This window comes from Pseudophryne corroboree, chromosome 5, assembly GCF_028390025.1.
Source record: "Pseudophryne corroboree isolate aPseCor3 chromosome 5, aPseCor3.hap2, whole genome shotgun sequence".
Lineage (NCBI taxonomy): Eukaryota > Metazoa > Chordata > Amphibia > Anura > Myobatrachidae > Pseudophryne > Pseudophryne corroboree.
Genome location: NC_086448.1, coordinates 413,591,439 through 413,611,040, shown reverse-complemented (window position 1 = coordinate 413,611,040; position 19,602 = coordinate 413,591,439). Strand labels below are relative to the sequence as shown.

Genomic DNA, 19,602 nt, shown 5'->3' with positions numbered 1-19,602 from the left:
GTAGGGTAATCCCTGCTAATTGAATAGGTCTGGCATGGCAATTGAATATCCCCTACTCATGGAGCTTTGGGGAGACCTACTAAGAGGCTACTGGAGATAATGCTACACAAAACATGTTTTAGGTGTTCTCCATCTAACCAAGGCAACATTTCATCCTGTATTTCATTGGTTCAGGGTTAGAGCAATTAGAAATACATTCATTACATACTAAATTATTTTCATGTTAAAACTTTGTGTTTGGTATAATTTAGGGGAAGAAAGGTGAAAAGGGTGAACAAGGTCTAAAGGTGAGTCAATAATGTATTAATCATTGCTTACCATTTTTTTTCCTTTGCATTAATATTGTACACATGGCAATATAATTATAGGCTATAATGTTGAGTGTTTTATATTTAGGGTTACCACCAGTATCCATGTAATGGAACCTAATGCCTAAAATATAAAAGCTGCTATGTAATAAGATACATATCTTCCTTACTAATTAATAGTTTAACAATGTACCCCATTATGAGGAGTTATTAAGTTGTTATTCAGTTTCTTGAATCTTTACCCAAAATAGACCCAATGCCTATAAATTAAAATCTCCATTATAAAATAACATATATCAAACAACAATTTCTATGATTTTTTTCTAAAAGTAGATCAGTTCTATGGACAAAGGAAAATAAATATTCAGGAGAGTCTGTATTTTGTATGTAATATTCTTGTAAAATGTATTTACAAGTAAAATTCCAAATCAGTTTTCTCTAGACAAACCTAATACTTTATTTTTGGCTATAATAAGTTCATCCTGTGGGTAACCCCTAGCAACAAATTTCTCCAATAGCACATTCAATTGTTGTTCTACTTTGTAGGTGTCACTGGCTATTCTAAAGACACATAGAAATTGCAAGTAATGCAAACACTTAAGAGCTTGTCTTGGATGAAAACTTGATGCAAAAGGGTGTTGCGATTCATTGGTTTAATATATAATGACGTTTTGAGTTTGCTGTTAACCATCGTAATCGTGACATCAAGAAAATTAACAGTATACTCACTCATGTTATATGTTAGATCACAGGTTCTCAAACTCGGTCCTCAGGACCCCACACAGTGCATATTTTGCAGGTAACCCAGCAGGTGCACAGGTGTATTAATTACTCACAGACACATTTTAAAAGGCCCACAGGTGGAGATAATTATTTCACTTGTGATTCTGTGAGGAGACCTGCAAAACATGCACCGTGTGGGGTCCTGAGGACCGAGTTTGAGAACCTATGTGTTAGATGAACTGGGTGAGATGAAGTATGTTACTCTATGGGGGAGATTCAATTGTTTGAAAAGTCAATTGGGTGGCTGTTTTTTCCTATCTAATAGAAAGGAAAAAATAGACACCCAACTGACTTTTCAAACATTTGAATTTTCCCCTATATGTTCACACAAAGCAAGTGTCTGTCGTTTCCACAAAATAAGCAAATCATCTATGTATTGGATATACAGAAAGATTTGCCCTTTAATTGTAGGATCTGTAAAAAAACAAACTCTGTTCCACTGTATACATACTGTAAACACACAGTCAGCAGTTTGTAAATACAATTTACCATCATAAAGAAAATAATTGAAGAGGCGAATAGATGATGGTGTTATGTAATAATATTCTGAAAAATGTTTTGTTTTTTTTAATGGATGAAGGTGTTATTAACTAGAGATCATAGTAACAATGTTGGTAATCTATCCACTAATATATTTTTTGGATGAAAGTGGTATATCCAATTAAGTCAGTTTTTAGGAGATAAATATCTAATTTTTTTTGCAAACATAAGTCTCTTTACCACTTTTAACTCCCTCCTCTGCCCACCCCTTCTTTGCCTTCCCTCCTCACTCTCTGCCCTTGACTTTGCAACCTACCGTACTTCACATCTAAAATTGACTCCATACAGTATTTTAGAACATCATATCCCACCAGCCTACCCCTCCCCACCCATCTAACCAACTCTGACTTCTTTTTCTCTTGTATCTCTAGATAAAGTCATGGTTTTACCCCCTTCCACCTCCCTCCTTGGCCCCATCACCTCCCACCTCCTTCGCTACCTCTCCTATCTGTTTCCATTTTGTCCACCTACTCAATCTATCTCTCTTATCAGGCATTGTCCCCTCTGCATTCAAGCATGCCCTTGTCTCCCCATTCTTTAAAAACCTACCCTTGACCCTAACACTCCCTACAACTACTGACCCATGGACCGCACCATTTTCCCAGTGATTTCTGCAGCACTTCTGCTGTGCCGCGGCACTCCGGAAGGTATTAAAAATAATGGGTACAGGTCAATTTGATTTAACCCTCTGTGCTGACCCTTGGCTATACTTAAAACCAGTGACGTGCGGTGAGATCAGTGGCTAGGGAAGCACACATGGTCTGTGGAGTAATAATGAGGTTCAGTGCGGTAACAAGGCAGACAGAGGGTTAATAATAATAGTCATAATCTGACATGTACTGTACCTGCAGGATCCAGTAGAAGGTCTGGTAATCGCATGGAGCCCTTGTGGGTCAGTATCTTGCAATTCTTGTCCCGGGTGGCCACCCAGCAGAGCTCTCACAGCTGCTGGGACACAGCAAGGAGCAGGGTCATGACTGGGAAGTGCAATTGTCATGTGAGGCTGAGCAAAAGAGGTCAGAGGAATTCTTCAAATCAGTGTTCAGGCTACGCTGACCACTAGTTTCAGGCATTAACCCTTCAGGCGATGTAACAAAGTTTAAGGCTAAGGCAGTGGTTTCCAAACTTTCTCGGTTCATGTCACCCTTATTGTCTCAGAATTGTTTTGCGGCACCCCTAGGCCATGGGGTAGGTTCAGTTGAGGTTTCGTTGTAAATGTCTTTATGTTTTTTTAGATCAAAGCTGCACCCCCATCTCTATGCCACAAGGTCATCAACCCAGTCATCTGACACACACATCAAACTAACAGAACCACTATTGTACTGGCAGGCAGCAGAACAGTAGTATGGCTAACTACAAATTCCACTTTAAGCAGTGGTTTGAAAATATATAAGGGTACATTTAAAGACATTTCTTTGGCGTAAAAGGGTTCTACTACTTTAGTTTTCCTTTTGTACCATATTTACCAGTGATCCTGTGTCATGTTCTATTGCCTGACGCAACCTCTTGAACATCTGTTATAATTCTGACATCATATACCTTGGCGAATTATATACCCTTGCAAATTTAAAATGTGTCGCTGACATGATTTTTTTTACTTATTTCAATCTTTAAAGACTTGTAGCTGTTTTTGTACTACAAGTCACAGCAAGGATAAGTGTACCAATTTTTGAGATTATAGAAAACAATCAAAAAATACACCGAAACAGCTCTATACCCACTATCTACTGTGACATACACCAACACACACCTTGACGGGTTAGCAATTTCAATACTGAATGAGCATAAACGAATCTACAAATATTTAGACTACAGTATATGAATACAAAAAGGGCATACATTACGTTGTAAGAATTTTAGTTTATCAGCAGCCCACATCCCCTAAGCAAGTAAAGGAGCCCTTCTCACCTGATGCTGGCTGGCACTGGCAGGACTGGCAAGGTTTCCTCTGAATAGTAATGTGCAGAGTTAACAGCAGGAGTAGTTTAGCTGTCAGCTGCACCATCCTAGTGATGTACCCAGCTGCAGTCATTCTCTCCGGATCCACTGTCAACACCACAGCACTTTGGAGCCACTGCGGGACAAGGAAGGAACAAAAGCCCCAGCCAATGCTACAGGTGAGGGGGCAGTTGAGGGTCTCCCCAAGCCATCGGTCAGCATTACTTTAGAAGTTGCTGAGAGCTCCAGAGGGTGGGCTACAGCTTTGAATCAGATCAGCACCGTGCAGTGAAGAAGAGAATTGAGGGGCGGAGCTGGAGCTGTATAATAATCGCACGCTGTAGCTATGGCTAAATCAGCCTGCTGTCAGCTGCTACTTATAACTTGTCTGCCTAAGTCATTTTTGGTACTGTACAACCAGGCTGTGGCACCCCTGCACTCTGAGCACCCCTAGGCTAAGCCCATTCTTTACCAAGCCACACAGCTTGCAGTGGCCAAATGCAGTGCAGTACAGTACAGTACAAGCAGGTCCCAGAACATGAGGGGAGAAGTAGAGCTCCTGCTGTACCAGAGCACCAGTGCTCAGATGGGCAGATCAAGAGACAGGCGATGGACACCTGCAGGGAGCTGTCAGTGGCTGGTGAGTAGAGGGGGTCCCGTCTGCAGAGCCAGAGTGGAGGACAACCAAGCAGCTGCATTCCAGCTGCTCTGGAGCTGAGGAACTCCGGAAGCTCCGTGGTTGAGCTGTGCCAGCAGGCAGGTCTGGCGGCGCGTCAAACCTCTGTGTCACTGGCTCCGGGGCGAAGGTCCAGGGAAGAGGTGAGAGCATTGAAAACATGGCCAGCCCAGATCCCAGCCCACCCCTGTTAGCACTGTCCAATAACATCTGCCTCACTGACAGGGGCGTGCTTTGATGTGGGTTGAAGGCACGGCCCCATCAATGAGGCAGATGTACTAGTGCCTCTTCTCCTCATCTTTTCAATGGGATTTTACTGTTCACTGTTTACATCCACCTTCCCCCCTCCCTCCCCCCACCCCACACACACACACTTCACTCACTTTATTATAGTCAGTTGGAGGCAGCGCTCTCGCTGCCTCCTATCTACTTTTGGCTGCCTTTTAATGGATATAGTGATTAGGATAATACAAAGCAGATGTTTATGCCACAGAATATGTGTTATAAATATCGTCTGTGTATTATTTTAATCAATATGACAGGTGAGGCACTGCCTCTCCTGACTGCACGTCCCTGTTTAAAACCTGGGCCGTTGGGGTGCCTTGAGGACCGCGCTTGAGAAACTCTGGATTAGAGCATGTTTCATATAAATGACTATTATGTCACCACCTACATATATCTAGCAAAATTACCACTGCAGTAAATAAAGAATCTTACTGCAAACTGTCAATGTTTGATACTTTTAAATAGAAACAGTTATGTTCCAAAAAAAGAAAGCGAAAAAATGAAAACTAACACTCATATCTTATTCTAGAGCAACAAAGTGATATACGCCTTAAACTGTTGCTGTGTTTTAAACTGTATCTTACTTTATTCCACACAGGGTGCGAGAGGACAAGATGGTCAGAGTATTGTCGGACCCCCTGGTCCCCCTGGGACACTGGTAACATTGCAAGATGTAAGCATACCCTAGTTTTCTTTTAAACTTGCATGTAAAACAAAACAAAATCAGAGCAAAAATCAAATAATCAGTATTCAATAATTACTATTTGTTTGCTATGGGTACAGGTCAGTCATAGTATCAATATTAACCTTGCACTGTTCTATAGCTTACATTTTTAATCATTGCTAAAACATTTCAGATAATGTAAACCATGGCATTTACTTTCAGGAGAAACTGATAAGATTGCAGAAGAAAATAAAAAGTAGAAAAGGGGCAAAATATGCTAAGAAAAGAACAGGTCACGATAGTAATATGGCATGCTTAGATGACACAGACAGAGTTAATAGTTAAAGAGACAAGGTTGGAGGTTGAAGATCATGATATGAGTATATAAATTATGAATAAATCAGCAACAGAAAGTCATATATATAAAGGATTTATTCCATCATGTTCATCAGTACCACATCATCTCAAACGTTTTCGGTCATATCAGACCTTCATCAGGAGGCACAACAGTGCAGCAGCAAGTGCATCTATCACTAGGTCCCAGTAGTAAACATTGTCATGCCTGCCTGGTTCCTATATATACCCATATGCATCAAAAGAATGGCACCAATACAGCGCTTCTGCAATCCAACAGGAACATTTATTAAATCCCATCCTGCCTTGTTAAATACCATAGTAACACCATACAGACCCACAAAATGTGCACTCAACATGTGTATAAAATATAACAGGCCAAACTTAACTTAAAGCCACAGACGGGTCTCATCATATCACCCGCAGTGATGTCTCATCGCCACACACTCAGTGACTGTCCAGATCGCGCTCCCTAAGGTAGTATTTGCACAGTCTGAGTTTCACCGTACTAATTAAGTTATCTCTGGAAAGGTCTTGAAACAAGTTATAGTAATATTTCGCCTTTAAATCAGATGTTTGATATCACTCTTTATTTTCTGTAAGTAAATATGCACTTTTAGTCTAAACCACTATTAAGCTAATAATGTTTTTAATGTAGTAATGTATACATTGCATTGACTGTTTTTATTTCTGATTAGCTACTACTGAACGACACAGAGGGACTGTTAAATATGTCTGACATTCTGCAACGATCTGGACCACAAGTAAGCATACCAGTGTAAACTTGTGGAAGCTGTGACAATATTATTGCGGTTTCCTGACAGTCCGCTACATAGTTTAGTACTGTTTAGGTTACTAGAGTGTGGTTACTAAACTAGAGTGTGGTTATCTTATTTTCTATAAAAGTGCATGCTATATTTGCCCTGAAATGCAACCCTGAGTGTGCTTTATATAGTAATGTATGACCCCTCTCACAAGTTCAACTTCATAAAGTGGTTTAGTAAGCTGGATCAGTTATTTAGGGCTTTGTCAATGAAAATCATTCATGTCTGTAAGTTTATTAGAATTTTCAGCTTACAGCAAGAATGTAATCAAGCTAGTGGCATATTTATGCATTTGGTACAGGAAAGCCTTTTATTAGCTTTAGAAGAAATCAGTACTGCATAGACCATACTTTAGTAGGATATTAATCAACATATTAATTCTGTCTCTTCTTGTTTCTTGGGTATAGCCCCCAAAACTGACAGTAACAACAAACTATTTCTTGCGCCCATCAGTGAAAGTTTTATAAATTTTCAATAAATAGTCAATGGGTCAATGGTTGATCAAAATACTGTAGGTAAATTGCGCACATTGCTTTCCATTAGAGAACAGCTGGTCTGCACTTTTTTGAATTTGGTATGAATAGTATAAATTATTATTACATATAAATAAACTCAATTTTCAGAATCTAAACAAATTAGCAGAATGACCTGTAAATAAGGCTATTCACCATAGAGTGGCACAGTAATTGCTTGCTGTTTTAGATCATCGACTCACTGAATAGACTGAGGTTAAGTTATGAGCTCACTTAATATTATAACCAAAAGTTAAATTGCTCTAGTATCAAAACAATTAAAATAGATGTAGCTTTAATTATTATTTTTTTTATGTATATACGTGCTACCCATTAAATTCCAGTGTATTTTAGTTTTTAGAGGAGCAAATAAATAAATAAATAAATAAAATAAATGGTCTCTTTCCACTTATTACATCAGTCATGTTACATTATTCTAATTTGTTTCACATCTCCAAGGGACCAAGAGGACCAAAAGGTGATATTGGCCTCCCTGGATTCCATGGAACTAAGGTACAGTAGATAATAAAGTGTAAAAAAAAAGGCAGAAAAGTAAGAGAGTACAAGTTTCTCTTGCAAAAAAAAAAGCCTTACCGTAGTCATTTTCAATAAATGATTGATTACTATTCCTAGTGGAATAAACTAAATAAAACATGAAACCTTATAATCGAGAAAAAGGGGGGAAATGCCCTAAGTGAGGGAGGGCTGAGGGAAGCCCAAAAGTCTGAGGGGAAGTGCTGCAGGGGTGTGAAGGATGAGTGAGGGCAGTAATAATTCTAAGAGATGCAGATCTGTGATAAATATAGATAAGAAGAGCTGTGATAAAGAAAGTCAGGGCAGTGATAAAGATGATGTGATGTAGTCAATAGAAGCTGAGTTGTGATTAAATAGAAGAGTTTTAGAATGATAGTGACACTTGTGTAGTGTAGTAACTGCATATATACTGAGTGTATGCCTAGTGTCTGTAACTGGGAAAATAAGGGAGAGCTTAAAGAAAGCATGGGAATAGTTTGGAATGATAGGCACTAGCAAGGAGACTAACTTTAGCAATACCCCTTTTCCACCAAAATCCCGCTTCCGACCTGGGATTTGGAACGTGGTTTCAATCCGGGACAGATCCCTTTCACACTGCAGCTCCAACCAGAGTTATTCTTGATTCGGTGCTGTCTCTTTTTGCGTAGATGATATCACCTCCAAGCGACGGGAAATCCATATCTCTCTAGGATTGGGCCAAAACCAGAATGTTGCGGACCCCAGAATGCTGGACCTAACCAGCAACCTTCTGTGGGGAGGAGGGAATCCATCCGGGAGGGTGTCTGCCACAGCTGTCATCTGGGAGATAAGCAGGGAAAGAATACAGCCTCAGTTTATAAAGCGGGGATGTGTAAAAAGCAGAACGATCCAGACCATATGGGGAGAGTTACTCATTTACACTACCCCTTAACACGGGTCATTCCCAGTTACAACTCTGGTCACTACTCGGGTTGAATTCCCGGGTCTCTGGAGCCGGAGTTTTTTGGGAGCTATTTCCACTGAGCCTCTCTCTGAGTTTAACCAGGGTTTTAGCCGCAGTTGCAAAAGGTTATAACTTTAATGTGACAGGCAGATACACCCAGGATAGAGTTTCTATTCTCTTTGTATGCTAGGTGGCTGGCAAGGGGCTTCAGGTGAGCAGAGAATGGGTTAAAGGGTTAAGGGTGATACAGTGAATATAAATGTCCTTATTAGTTTTTCATAGAGTTTATCGGTTTCATACTTTGACTTAAAAACCCCAGACATTCTGGCAAACTACCTAGGCAATTTGAACTATAGAATGCACGGGTTGGGTATGCTGTACCGCCGCTGGGGATGCCGACGGTCAGTATGCCGACTGTCGGGATTTTGGGCAGCACGATGCAGGGGTCGGTATTGTGACCGGCGGTCTCCTGACTGCATCCCGAATGCACATTGCTAACCATTTTTCAGTCTTGCTTATGAATTAAGAAAGAACATATTATATTTACAATGTACATAAATATAAAGTCATAACTCTGAGCATATTGAGTATTGTGTAGGCAGGATCTATGTACACTCCATTTCTTGGCTTCAAATTGTGCTACATATATACATATATATATATATATATATATATATACAAACATACAGATGCGGCACTCACACCTTGGAAATTAAACTCACTGGTCCATAATAATGTTTAACAACGTTTCAGTCATCTTGGCGACTGTCGTCAGGTTTTTAATAAAACAAACAAACAAACTACATACCTTTATACCGGTGCACCACATGTGTATTCCCACTTGCCCATCCAGGACCGCTCACCCGGTCGCCGGTGTTGGATGTGACATCATCACCCACTGGCGGCACAACGGCATGTCAACACCATCACCAAGGCAACGGACTACAAACAAATGTACAGAACTGGAAAACAAGAGAACAGAGCAGTTTACAAACAATACAACCTGTAGTACTACCAATAATTTGCTGTTAATCAAATAACACCCGGACACTTATTTAAGAAAACATGAAAGCGGAAGCATTTCGTTTAGTCCTTTAGGTTGGATAACTCCTAAATGAGCTATCCATTTAGTTTCAATTAACAATAAGGTTGCTGATCTATTGCCTCCTCTTAAGTTTAACGGTACATGGTCAATCATCCTGTATGTAATACTATTGACAGGGTGTTGGTGCTGAACAAAGTGCCTAACTACAGGCTGCTCGCTAGTACCTGTCTCTAATGCATTCCGTATAGCTGACTGCTGTGCCGACATCCATTCTCTAAACTTTCTCTTGGTCTTGCCAATATAGCTAAGACCACACGGCCAAATAATTTGATATATGACAAAACATGAATTACAATTCAGCTGATGCCTAATAAACATTCTTTTTCCTGTGTGTGGGTTACAGAAGAGCATTTTACACAACCAAATTTCGCTGTGGCTGGAAGAAAGGAGTATGAGTATATGAGTATCTCTTTTCAGTTTTGACATATCTGTTTTGACTAATAAATCCCTTAAGTTTTTGCCACGAGAATAACAGGGCATTAAACTAGTATTGGTCAGATTAAGATTTTTGTCTGTTTCTATAATGGGCCAGTGTTTTTTAGCTATTGTTAAGATATTAGGTGACTTAACATTAAATTTATTTACCCATGACAAGCGTGATAAGTTTTGTTGCTGTTTAGTCTTTTTTTCTAGCAATGATTCTCTATCAATAGTCATAACTTTATTTTTGGTTTCTAATAAATCTTTAATTGAATTCCCGACCTCTATCCAGAATTTTTGTAATCAGTTGGTGAATTTGTAGTATGACTGTTTGAGAATCGTTGTTAATACGCAAGATTCTCACCATCTGCGAGTATGGTAACCATCTAATAAGCGACTTAGAGGGACAACTATGCGCCTGCAGGAGCTGGTTCTTATCTGTAGGTTTAGCAAATGCCGTTGTTCCCAACCTATTATTGTTCAATTGGATTTTAACATCAAGAAAATTCATTTCTGTTTGGTTCATAGCATATGTAAACTTGATGGGTCCTTCTGCAGCATTATAATGGTCAGTGAAATCTTTAAGGAACAACTGAGCTCCATTCCATAATACAAATAGATCCTCTATGTACCGGTTAAATAATATAGCATGTTTCACAAATAAAGGGTCTTTGTAAAAAAGATCCTCTTCGATGGCAAAAATAACAATGTTCGCATAGACCGGCTATGCTTGTGTAAAATGTTTTTGTGTAACTTTTACACAGTACTGCAGGTAGAGCCCCCTTTTACAACGTAAGGCAGGCAGAGTCCCCTTTTACACATTAGGCAGGCAGAGTCCACCTTTTTACACATTATCGCAGGCAGAGTCCCCCTTTTCACACATTACGGCAGGCAGAGTCCCCCTTTTCACACATTACAGCTGGCAGAGTCCCCTTTTTACACATTATGGCAGACAAAGTCCCCTTTTTACACATTAGGCAGACAGAGTCCCACATTTTACATATTAGGCAGGCAGAGTCCCTATTTTTACATGAGAGAGAGTGAGAGAGTAAGAGTATTCTACATACATGTGACCAGCAGGCAGGCCTCTCCTCTTCTCCTTCACGCCCTACACTGTGCTCTTCGCAGCGTAGGGCACGAGTGGGGGGGAGCTGCAGCGCTGCCCGGCTACCTACATGAGAGGTAGCCGGGCAATGCAGCTGGGTGCCCGATGGTGTCGGCAGGGGGATGCAGGCCGGACATGTCCCGGGAGCTGGCAGCTGCAGCAGTGCTCTCAAGTACCTTGCAGCAGCAGCGGGAGTGAGTAGTGAGTAGTAGGATAGCGGCCGTGTGGGTAGGGTGTTTGCTGCCTGATGGTGCACCCTCAGTGCATTTGCGCTGTGGGCAAGGCACCATTGGCACACACCTAGTTGCGGCCCTGATACATCCCCCACCTTCCATCGGGGCCCCCGTGTCTAAAGTGCCCTGGGCACTCCCAAGGCTTAATCCGGCCCTGCCCCACACCCAATACCATTAGCAGTTGTGATAGCATCAATTTTATGTCGCAATGCTGTTTTCCCAATGTTGCTTGCTCCATTTATTTCTATTTGATAACCATGGCAGAGCAGTGGCAGTGCTGTTTTATAATCAGTCTAAGACTTTAGGATATTTTTATTAAAGGTCAGTTTTCATATATTTTTATCAAACTTTATTTGATCTAAATCGGTGTTGTGTTTCTAGAGCTAAAACACACATGTACTAACATTTAAAAATGTATATAATCTATTAATACATGTGTGTTAAAATCGATAAAATTCGAGGAAAATGGACCTTTAGTAAATATTCCCCTTTAATCAGTTTCCACTGAAAAAAATTGTTATATGATTGTAACACTGCATTGGCAACAACCATCAATAAGATTCTGGGGAGCACATCTGAATCTACAGCTTGTCCTTTTCTAAAATAAAGAACAGTAGAGTTTACTGTTTGTTCTTAAACCTAAGTCCATGCCTTTATAAACTAATTCTGTTTGTAAGGTTTTCTGCAGTGCACAAATGGTTGGGTATTTTATATTTCTTTTATTTTACAGGGTGAAAAGGGGGAACCAGGAGCCATCATAGCAGCTGATGGCTCTTTGATGATGAAGTTGTCAGAAGTCCGAGGAGAAAAGGTGAAAAAGAAGTAACTAATTTGATATTGTGATGTTGGAGGAATAGTTTAGGCACTAAATGCACCTGGTTGTTAGTTGTGCTGAAACTCATATTATACATGTTCTTTCCAGTAACTAAGGGGTATATTTACTAATGTGCAGGTTTTTTTTAAGTGCTCACAGCACAGCACAGCATTTATCTAGCATATTTCTAGAAGATAATAACTACACTATGGGGGTAATTCAGACCTGATCGTAGCAGCAAATTTGTTAGCAGTTGGACAAAACCATCTGATTGTTTTCCATGGGCAACATCTCCACTTTTAAAAACCTGCACTTTAGTTAAGTGCTTACTTAGTGGGTCATTCCGACCTGATCGCACGCTGCCGTTTTTCGCAGCGCAGCAATCAGGTTACTACTACGCATGCATATGCACGTCATATGGCTGCAAAGCGGATCGTTGCTGTGCGATGGATTTAACAAATAATCCATTCGCACAGCCGATCGCAAGAAGATTGAAAGGAAGAGGGTCATTTTCTGGGAGTGTTTGGAAAAAGGCAGGCGTGTCCAAGCGTTTGCAGGGCGGGTGTCTGACGTCAATTCCTGGACCAGACAGGTTGAAGTGATCGCAATGGCTGAGTAAGTTCTGAGCTACTCAGAAACTGCACAAACTATTTTTGTACCACTCAGCTGCACATGGCCCAGTGGGCGGCGACTATGCGTTCGCGCAGCTACAAAAAGTAGCGAGCGATCAACTCAGAATTTCCCCCTTAGTTAACAATGTTCTAACTTGTCAGGGCGAATGCTAGGGTGTTTAGCGCCACTCTGCAAACTATACATTTTTAGCCCTCCCATACTCAAAATACCTCTTTCCGGTATTTGTAGCTTATAGATAAATATGCGTATGGGTCTAGGTTGATGGTAGGTGACATGCTAGGCATTTTACTCACCTTACCATGAGCAGAATAGTAAATACCATATTGGATGACACTGTGCCTGATAGTTATAGGTCTTTTCACCTGTATCATCACTTAAATAGTAGTCTCAGGAGCCATTTATCATTCCATATTTGCGGTTAGCCACAAATATTAGGTAACACCCGAATATATGAAGGTGGGACCGCAGCAGGTATTGGAGATCCTACCAATCACGCCGGCAGCCGCAGCCCTCATAGGTTTGTATGGGGGATGCGAGGCTGCCAGATTTACCAATATCCAAAATGCAAAGCATTCCTGATATCTGAAGATGGCGGTAGAAGCCAACGTAGAGGGTTCCCCCAGATGTAGCCTCTGTGCATGTGCGGTCTGGCTGACCGCGCATGCACAGCACCCTGGAATCCGTCACAGGACATCACAGGGATTGGCTCCTTTCGGAGCCCTTGTCCCTGCTGGTGCTGATTAACACATCAGCCTGGTGTGATTGCATATTGCAATGCGATCCTGGGTGTTAAGAGCCTGCCCAGATCACATGATAAATGGGCCATAAGTCTCTGCTGATAAGTAATCCCAGACACAAAGTGTAAGTGCGCAGGTTCAGTGTAGATCAAAAAGTTCCTTCAATGGCAATTGCTGCACTATTGATTTTGTCCTGGTGGACTGTGTAGTACCTGGACTGGTCCCGCATATCAGCAGGGTCAGATAAAATGCCTGTCAGTCATTTTTTCTGACCGTACATGCCAGCATGACATATTGTTTAAACAGCAGCATGCAATACATTTCCACATTTCTTGTTTACATTAAGAAATCCTATTAATAAAGATGCAATCATTTCACTTATGTTTACTTTTCTTTTCTGAAGGGAGAGCCCGGTATGATGGGGCCGTCTGGACCAGTGGTAATCACATGCATTTTATTACACTAATATTCATACGGTTGCTGTATTGTTTGCCCCCTTAAAGGATAGGTTTCCAAACAATTGGGCCACACACTGTAGATTCAGTTCAGAGTTAGCATTTCATTTTTTTGTTGACTTATCCAGTAGAAATTCCTACCACTTATGTTCCAACTATGATAAAGCTCATGTAATATAGAAATAAAAAGAGCGCTTGTTATATGTAATTATGTGTATGCGCAAAACCTGTAAAAAAAGGAAAGTTAATAAAATGTTTACAGCCCTTTTTGGACTATATAAGATTGAATTGCAAATCAGCCAATATGGGATCTTGATAAATATCTATCCCACTCCAAATGTTAATCAGTCCATATGATGTTAAAAACTGGTATTTGTATAAGGAGTTTCTTACCCCTATATAGCAGAAGTCCAGATATTCAGTGCGCACGTAACTGTTTTCTTTTTCCACGGGTAATAGTGGTCTTGCTGTTGTTTAATTATCAGCTGAGCGGCTAGCGGCCGGCTGGCGGCTTTGATTAGCTGCCAGCTAACTGATGTCTCCCCGTCCGTGCTGCTAAAAGGTGGATAGCGGCTGACTGGCGGCTGGCGGCTTTGATTAGCCAACACAGGAACCCCTGATTTGCACGAAATTCATTGCACTATAGCGTGCACTACGTACGGGGAACCAGCAAGTCAGCCAGCCGGCAATTACAACCGCCAGCCGCTATTCATTCTTCAGCCGCACGGACGGGACAACATCATTCAGCTGACGGCTAATCAAAGCCGCCAGCCGCCAGTCAGCCGCTATCCACCTTTTAGCAGCACGGACGGGGAGACATCAGTTAGCTGGCAGCTAATCAAAGCCGCCAGCCGGCCGCTAGCCGCTCAGCTGATAATTAAACAACAGCAAGACCACTATTACCCGTGGAAAAAGAAAACAGTTACGTGCGCACTGAATATCTGGACTTCTGCTATATAGGGGTAAGAAACTCCTTATACAAATACCAGTTTTTAACATCATATGGACTGATTAACATTTGGAGTGGGATAGATATTTATCAAGATCCCATATTGGCTGATTTGCAATTCAATCTTATATAGTCCAAAAAGGGCTGTAAACATTTTATTAACTTTCCTTTTTTTACAGGTTTTGCGCATACACATAATTACATATAACAAGCGCTCTTTTTATTTCTATATTACATGATAAATTATTTAATTGAGCTGCTATCAAAACCCTTTCAAAGCGCAAATTAGTACTCTTTTTATATGATAAAGCTCCTGTTGAGAGAGGAAATATCTTTGGTTCTTTCACATTGTGTATAGCTGCTTTGGAGCCACACTCTGTGTATGTTCTAGAAGATTTACATGGAGAAGATAATGAATGCAGTATAGCTATCATTACTGCTGGAAAACATAACCAAGTATGCTGCAAGCTGACCACTGTTTCTATACTTCTGTGGGTGCAAGCTGACCACTGTTTCTATACTTCTGTGGGTGCAAGCTGACCACTGTTTCTATACTTCTGTGGGTGCAAGCTGACCACTGTTTCTATACTTCTGTGGGTGCAAGCTGACCACTGTTTCTATACTTCTGTGGGTGCAAGCTGACCACTGTTTCTATACTTCTGTGGGAAAGAAACAAAAAGTAATACTGTCCACGAAGCAGGCATTTTTTTATAAAGTGTGTGTGTGTGTGTGTGTGTGTGTGTGTGTGTGTGGTCTCCGGATGATGGGTCGACAAGCAGCAGGTCAACACCAAATGGTTGACATGCATATGGTCGACATGGTCAAATGGTCGACATGACAATGGTTGACACATGCATTATTCTTTTTTCATACTTAAGTATCCACACAGACTGCAACTGGGAAATGTAACCTGTGCCAAGCAGAGCGAGACATCTTGCTGGAAGCATGGCGAGTGAAGCGGTGCACTAATTAGGGGTCCACATGCTGAAAGGAACATTTTGACACCCAAAAAAACATTAAAAATGCATGTCGACCTTTTCATGTTGACCATTTCCATGTCGACTTTTTTCATGTCGACCTTGTTCATGACAACAATTTGGTGTTGACCTAGACATTATCGACCTTCTAACTGTCGACCCATTGATCCATGACCTGTGTGTATTCTAATATATATGTATGTATATAGACCAGTCATTGACGGCGGCACTCAATGCATGAAAGAAAAACGGTAGCTGTCACATTTTCGTCAGGGCGCATGCCTCCAAGATTGGAGTATCTATCTATCTATCTATCTATCTATCTATCTATCTATCTATCTATCTATCTATCTATCTATACATACTGTTAGGTTCCTGGTGCTCAGAACAAGGGAGATGTTATGAAGTGAGTCCAGAGCACCAGGACGTAACGCTGGGAAAGGGGAATAGAAAGGGAATAGCCCCTGGCGCCCTATCTCCGTTGTCTCGCCCGTGCTGTCAGTACACTCTTGCAAGACTATGGTTGCTTGAGCCCATGGCAGCCGCGTTTGAAGGGCGGATTACGTCTGCCCAACTTCGATGCCCCCTCAGGTCTTAATGAGAGACAAAGAGTGTACCGAGACAGGGTGATAACAAGGGGCCCTCTTACTGAAACAACCAAAGCCAGGGGCTACTAACTAGCCTAAAACTAAATGTATGTGCGGCTTGCCGCCAAAGGAAAAGAACAACAAAGGAAATGCTGACCACATGCCGACACAATACTTCTGTGTCCCGGCGGTGACAGCACAAGCAGAACCCTCTGCAAAACACCAGTGACAGAAACAATAACGGAATACAGCGGCCTAGGCCGACGGACGCAGCAGAGCCGCTACTCACTGAACCGGTACGAATACTGGCAAACGGACAGGAACTCCAAATGCTGCCGACACAGACTCTCAGAACTGGAGGACCGGCAGAATCCCAAACGACAGACCGGTGGACACCAAGAAGCCAGAAACTCGACCAGGCACAGGCAAAGCCACTGGACCTCAGGACAGGAACGCCTCACGGCAGGACACGGGATCAGACACAGGAATCGACAGAGGGACCGACACAGGAATCGACATAGGAAGCAGTTTGACTGACACTGCTACACAGGAGCTCAGGAACTAGCAGGAACCAAGCTCAGAACTCAAGCAGACTGGAAACCTAGAAATATCACCAGCGTCTGTGAATAGCACTGAGCCAGCATATAACAGAGAGGCCTAATTAATAATCTCATGCAGCTGCCCTGTTGCATGACTCCAAACTGACAAGATGCAATTAGCAGCCAGGTGAGGCTGAACACATGGGAACAAGCTGCAATTACACAGACTCACCAGCGGCAGCAACCAAGAGTACTCTTAAACAGAGCAACGGGAAATCCTGGCCTGCGAAACAACTTATAAACATAAAATACCTAACTGACATGCAAAACAGGAATGAGCCACAGCCGTGGCTCATAACAGTACCCCCCCCCCCTTGAGGAGGGGTCAAAGGACCCCAAAATACAGACTATCCAAAACAAGGGATACAAAAAAAAACTGACACACTGGTCTAACAGACACGAAAACAGAAACAAGCTGCAACCACAGCTTGTAACAGTGCCCTCCCCCTGATGGTGGCCACTGGACACAAGATAAAGAAAAAAAATCTTTTTTTTTTTATATCAAGGCAAGAGTCAAAAATTATTTATTTTTCTTCTTCTTCTTTTTACAAAGCTCTTTAGGTCTGACCAAGGTAATTCCCCAAACATTGTCTGAACTGATGGTACCACCCAGCAAGGCTGCGTTCAAATCAGAGACAGGTTTCTTACCCTTGGGAGCTGAACTTTCTGGCAAAGTACTATTATTATTAGAAGAAGAAGAAGTCAGAAAAGCACATCCTGCAGTCAAAACAACGGGCTGGGACTCTTGTGCCGAGTTTACAGTATTTGGTGGACTCTCAGCAGATAAGACGGGTGACTTAGAGGAACCTGAACCAATTTCTTTGGAACCATATCTTTTAATAATTGCATCATGAATGCTGGGGGTTCCTGAAGAATGGGATCTTCAGCTTTCATTAGACTGATCGCCCACTCAAAAGGCTCTCCTCTAAAAGAATAAATCAGATAAAGCACAAGGTTCTCTGAAGTGATGCCCAGAAATGGTCTAGACAACGTAATAATGTAATAGTGTTTGTAAAGCGCCAGAAATTGGGCTAAGTCCCCATCAAAGATTATGGATGTTGAGATATCAGAGTCAGGATCTGTTTCCTTCCCATCTAACTGACTGGAGTGCTTTGCTAGGACCTGGTCACTATTGACTTTACTCGAGGCTGAGACTCTCTGAACCCCACCCGGGGCAGTGACTTTCTGAACCCCACCCGGGGCAGTGACTTTCTGAACCCCACCCGGGGCAGTGACTTTCGGGAACCCCGCTGGGGCAGTGGCCTCCGGGAACCCCGCTGGGGCAGTGGCCTCCAGGAACCCTGCTGGGGCAGTGGCCTCCGGGAACCCCGCTGGGGCAGTGGCCTCCGGGAACCCCGCTGGGGTCAGCACCTCGGATTCTTTTACTGGGAACAAGCTGTCGGCCTCCCCCACTGGGACCGAGCCATCGGCCTCCCTCTCTGAGTCGATAATTATCGAAACTTCTCCCGGGACTATGACTTCCGGGACTTTTGCTGAAGCTATAACCTTCAGCACCTTCACTAATGCTACGCCTCTTAAGTTCTTTCCTGGGAAAGCGACCTCTAGACCCTTCTTAGAGGCTGCGTCTCTCGAGACCCCACTTAGGGATATTACTTCAAATATCCCTTCTGGGGTTTTGCCTCTCGAGTTCCCTTCTAGAACTATGGTTTTAGATACCCTTTCTGGGGTTGCGCTCTTCAAGTCCCTACCTAGGGTAACAGCTTCTGAGACCCCTTCTGGTATGGAAACCTGAGCTACAATATTTGATGTCCCTCTATAAGCTACAGCATCGCGTACCGTTCCAGCACTCTGGGCATCGGGCACCGCTCCAGCACTCTGGGCATCGGGCACCGCTCCAGCACTCTTGGCATTGGGTACCGCACCAAGATCCTGAGCATCGGGCACCTCTCCAGGACCCTGGGCAATGGGCACCACTCCAGGACCCTGGGCAACGGGCACCACTCCAGGACCCTGGGCAACGGGCACCACTCCGGGACCCTGGGCAACGGGCACCACTCCAGGACCCTGGGCAATGGGCACCACTAGAAGACCCTGGGCAATGGGCACCACTCCAGGAACCTGGGCATCAGGCACCACTCCAGGAACCTGGGCATCGGGCACCACTCCAGGAACCTGGGCATCGGGCACCACTCCATGGGCTTGTAACGCTGCTTCAACAGGAACCTCAAGAGAGGAGAGAAACATTCTCTTTTGATTCCTGAATCTATAATGGGGCTCCCTTGCCCAAGGACCCCAATTATAGGACAGAGAGCTTTTTAGTGTGGGTTGTGTGACAAGTACCTCTGCCACAGTAGAGACAGGAGTAGGTCTTGTATCCTGACTCAACTTGGCCAGAGGGCAAGACTCGTCACCACACTTTGGCTTGCGCAACTCACAGGTCTGCAGATAGTGGCCTAAACCCCCACAATATAGGCATAAGTTTAAGTTTCTGCGACGCAGACGCTCCTCTTCTGAGAGCCTGGGCCGCAGAAAACTTTTAAACCTTTTCTCTTCAATTAAACCAGAGGATTCTCTTGTCACCATACTGTGAACAAGAGTCTCTTTAGAGATAGATGTACTCTCAACGACTTCTGGCAAGATGAGCAAGATTTTAGTCAGAAGGTTTTGCAGTTGCTTTAAGGATTGCT

The 19,602-nt window shown here is 42.7% G+C and overlaps 1 protein-coding gene and 1 long non-coding RNA gene across 5 annotated transcripts in view; one reads left to right on the top strand and one right to left on the bottom strand.

Moving 5' to 3' along the window:
* The window catches only part of COL15A1 (collagen type XV alpha 1 chain), a 596,673-nt gene that overhangs the window by 416,436 nt on the left and 160,635 nt on the right, over positions 1-19,602 (top strand). For all 4 annotated transcript variants that reach the window (XM_063922777.1, XM_063922778.1, XM_063922776.1 and 1 more), the window contains 6 exons: positions 252-287; positions 5,129-5,203; positions 6,247-6,312; positions 7,344-7,397; positions 11,934-12,014; positions 13,791-13,826. In XM_063922777.1, coding sequence (XP_063778847.1) covers positions 252-287; positions 5,129-5,203; positions 6,247-6,312; positions 7,344-7,397; positions 11,934-12,014; positions 13,791-13,826 — 348 coding nt within the window. The remainder of the gene's footprint in view (positions 1-251; positions 288-5,128; positions 5,204-6,246; positions 6,313-7,343; positions 7,398-11,933; positions 12,015-13,790; positions 13,827-19,602) is intronic.
* On the bottom strand, positions 5,609-14,606 carry LOC134927804 (uncharacterized). The gene is made up of 3 exons (XR_010177737.1): positions 14,236-14,606; positions 9,149-9,302; positions 5,609-8,216 (listed from the first exon to the last, which is right to left on the bottom strand). It is a non-coding gene; the product is annotated as an uncharacterized LOC134927804 (long non-coding RNA).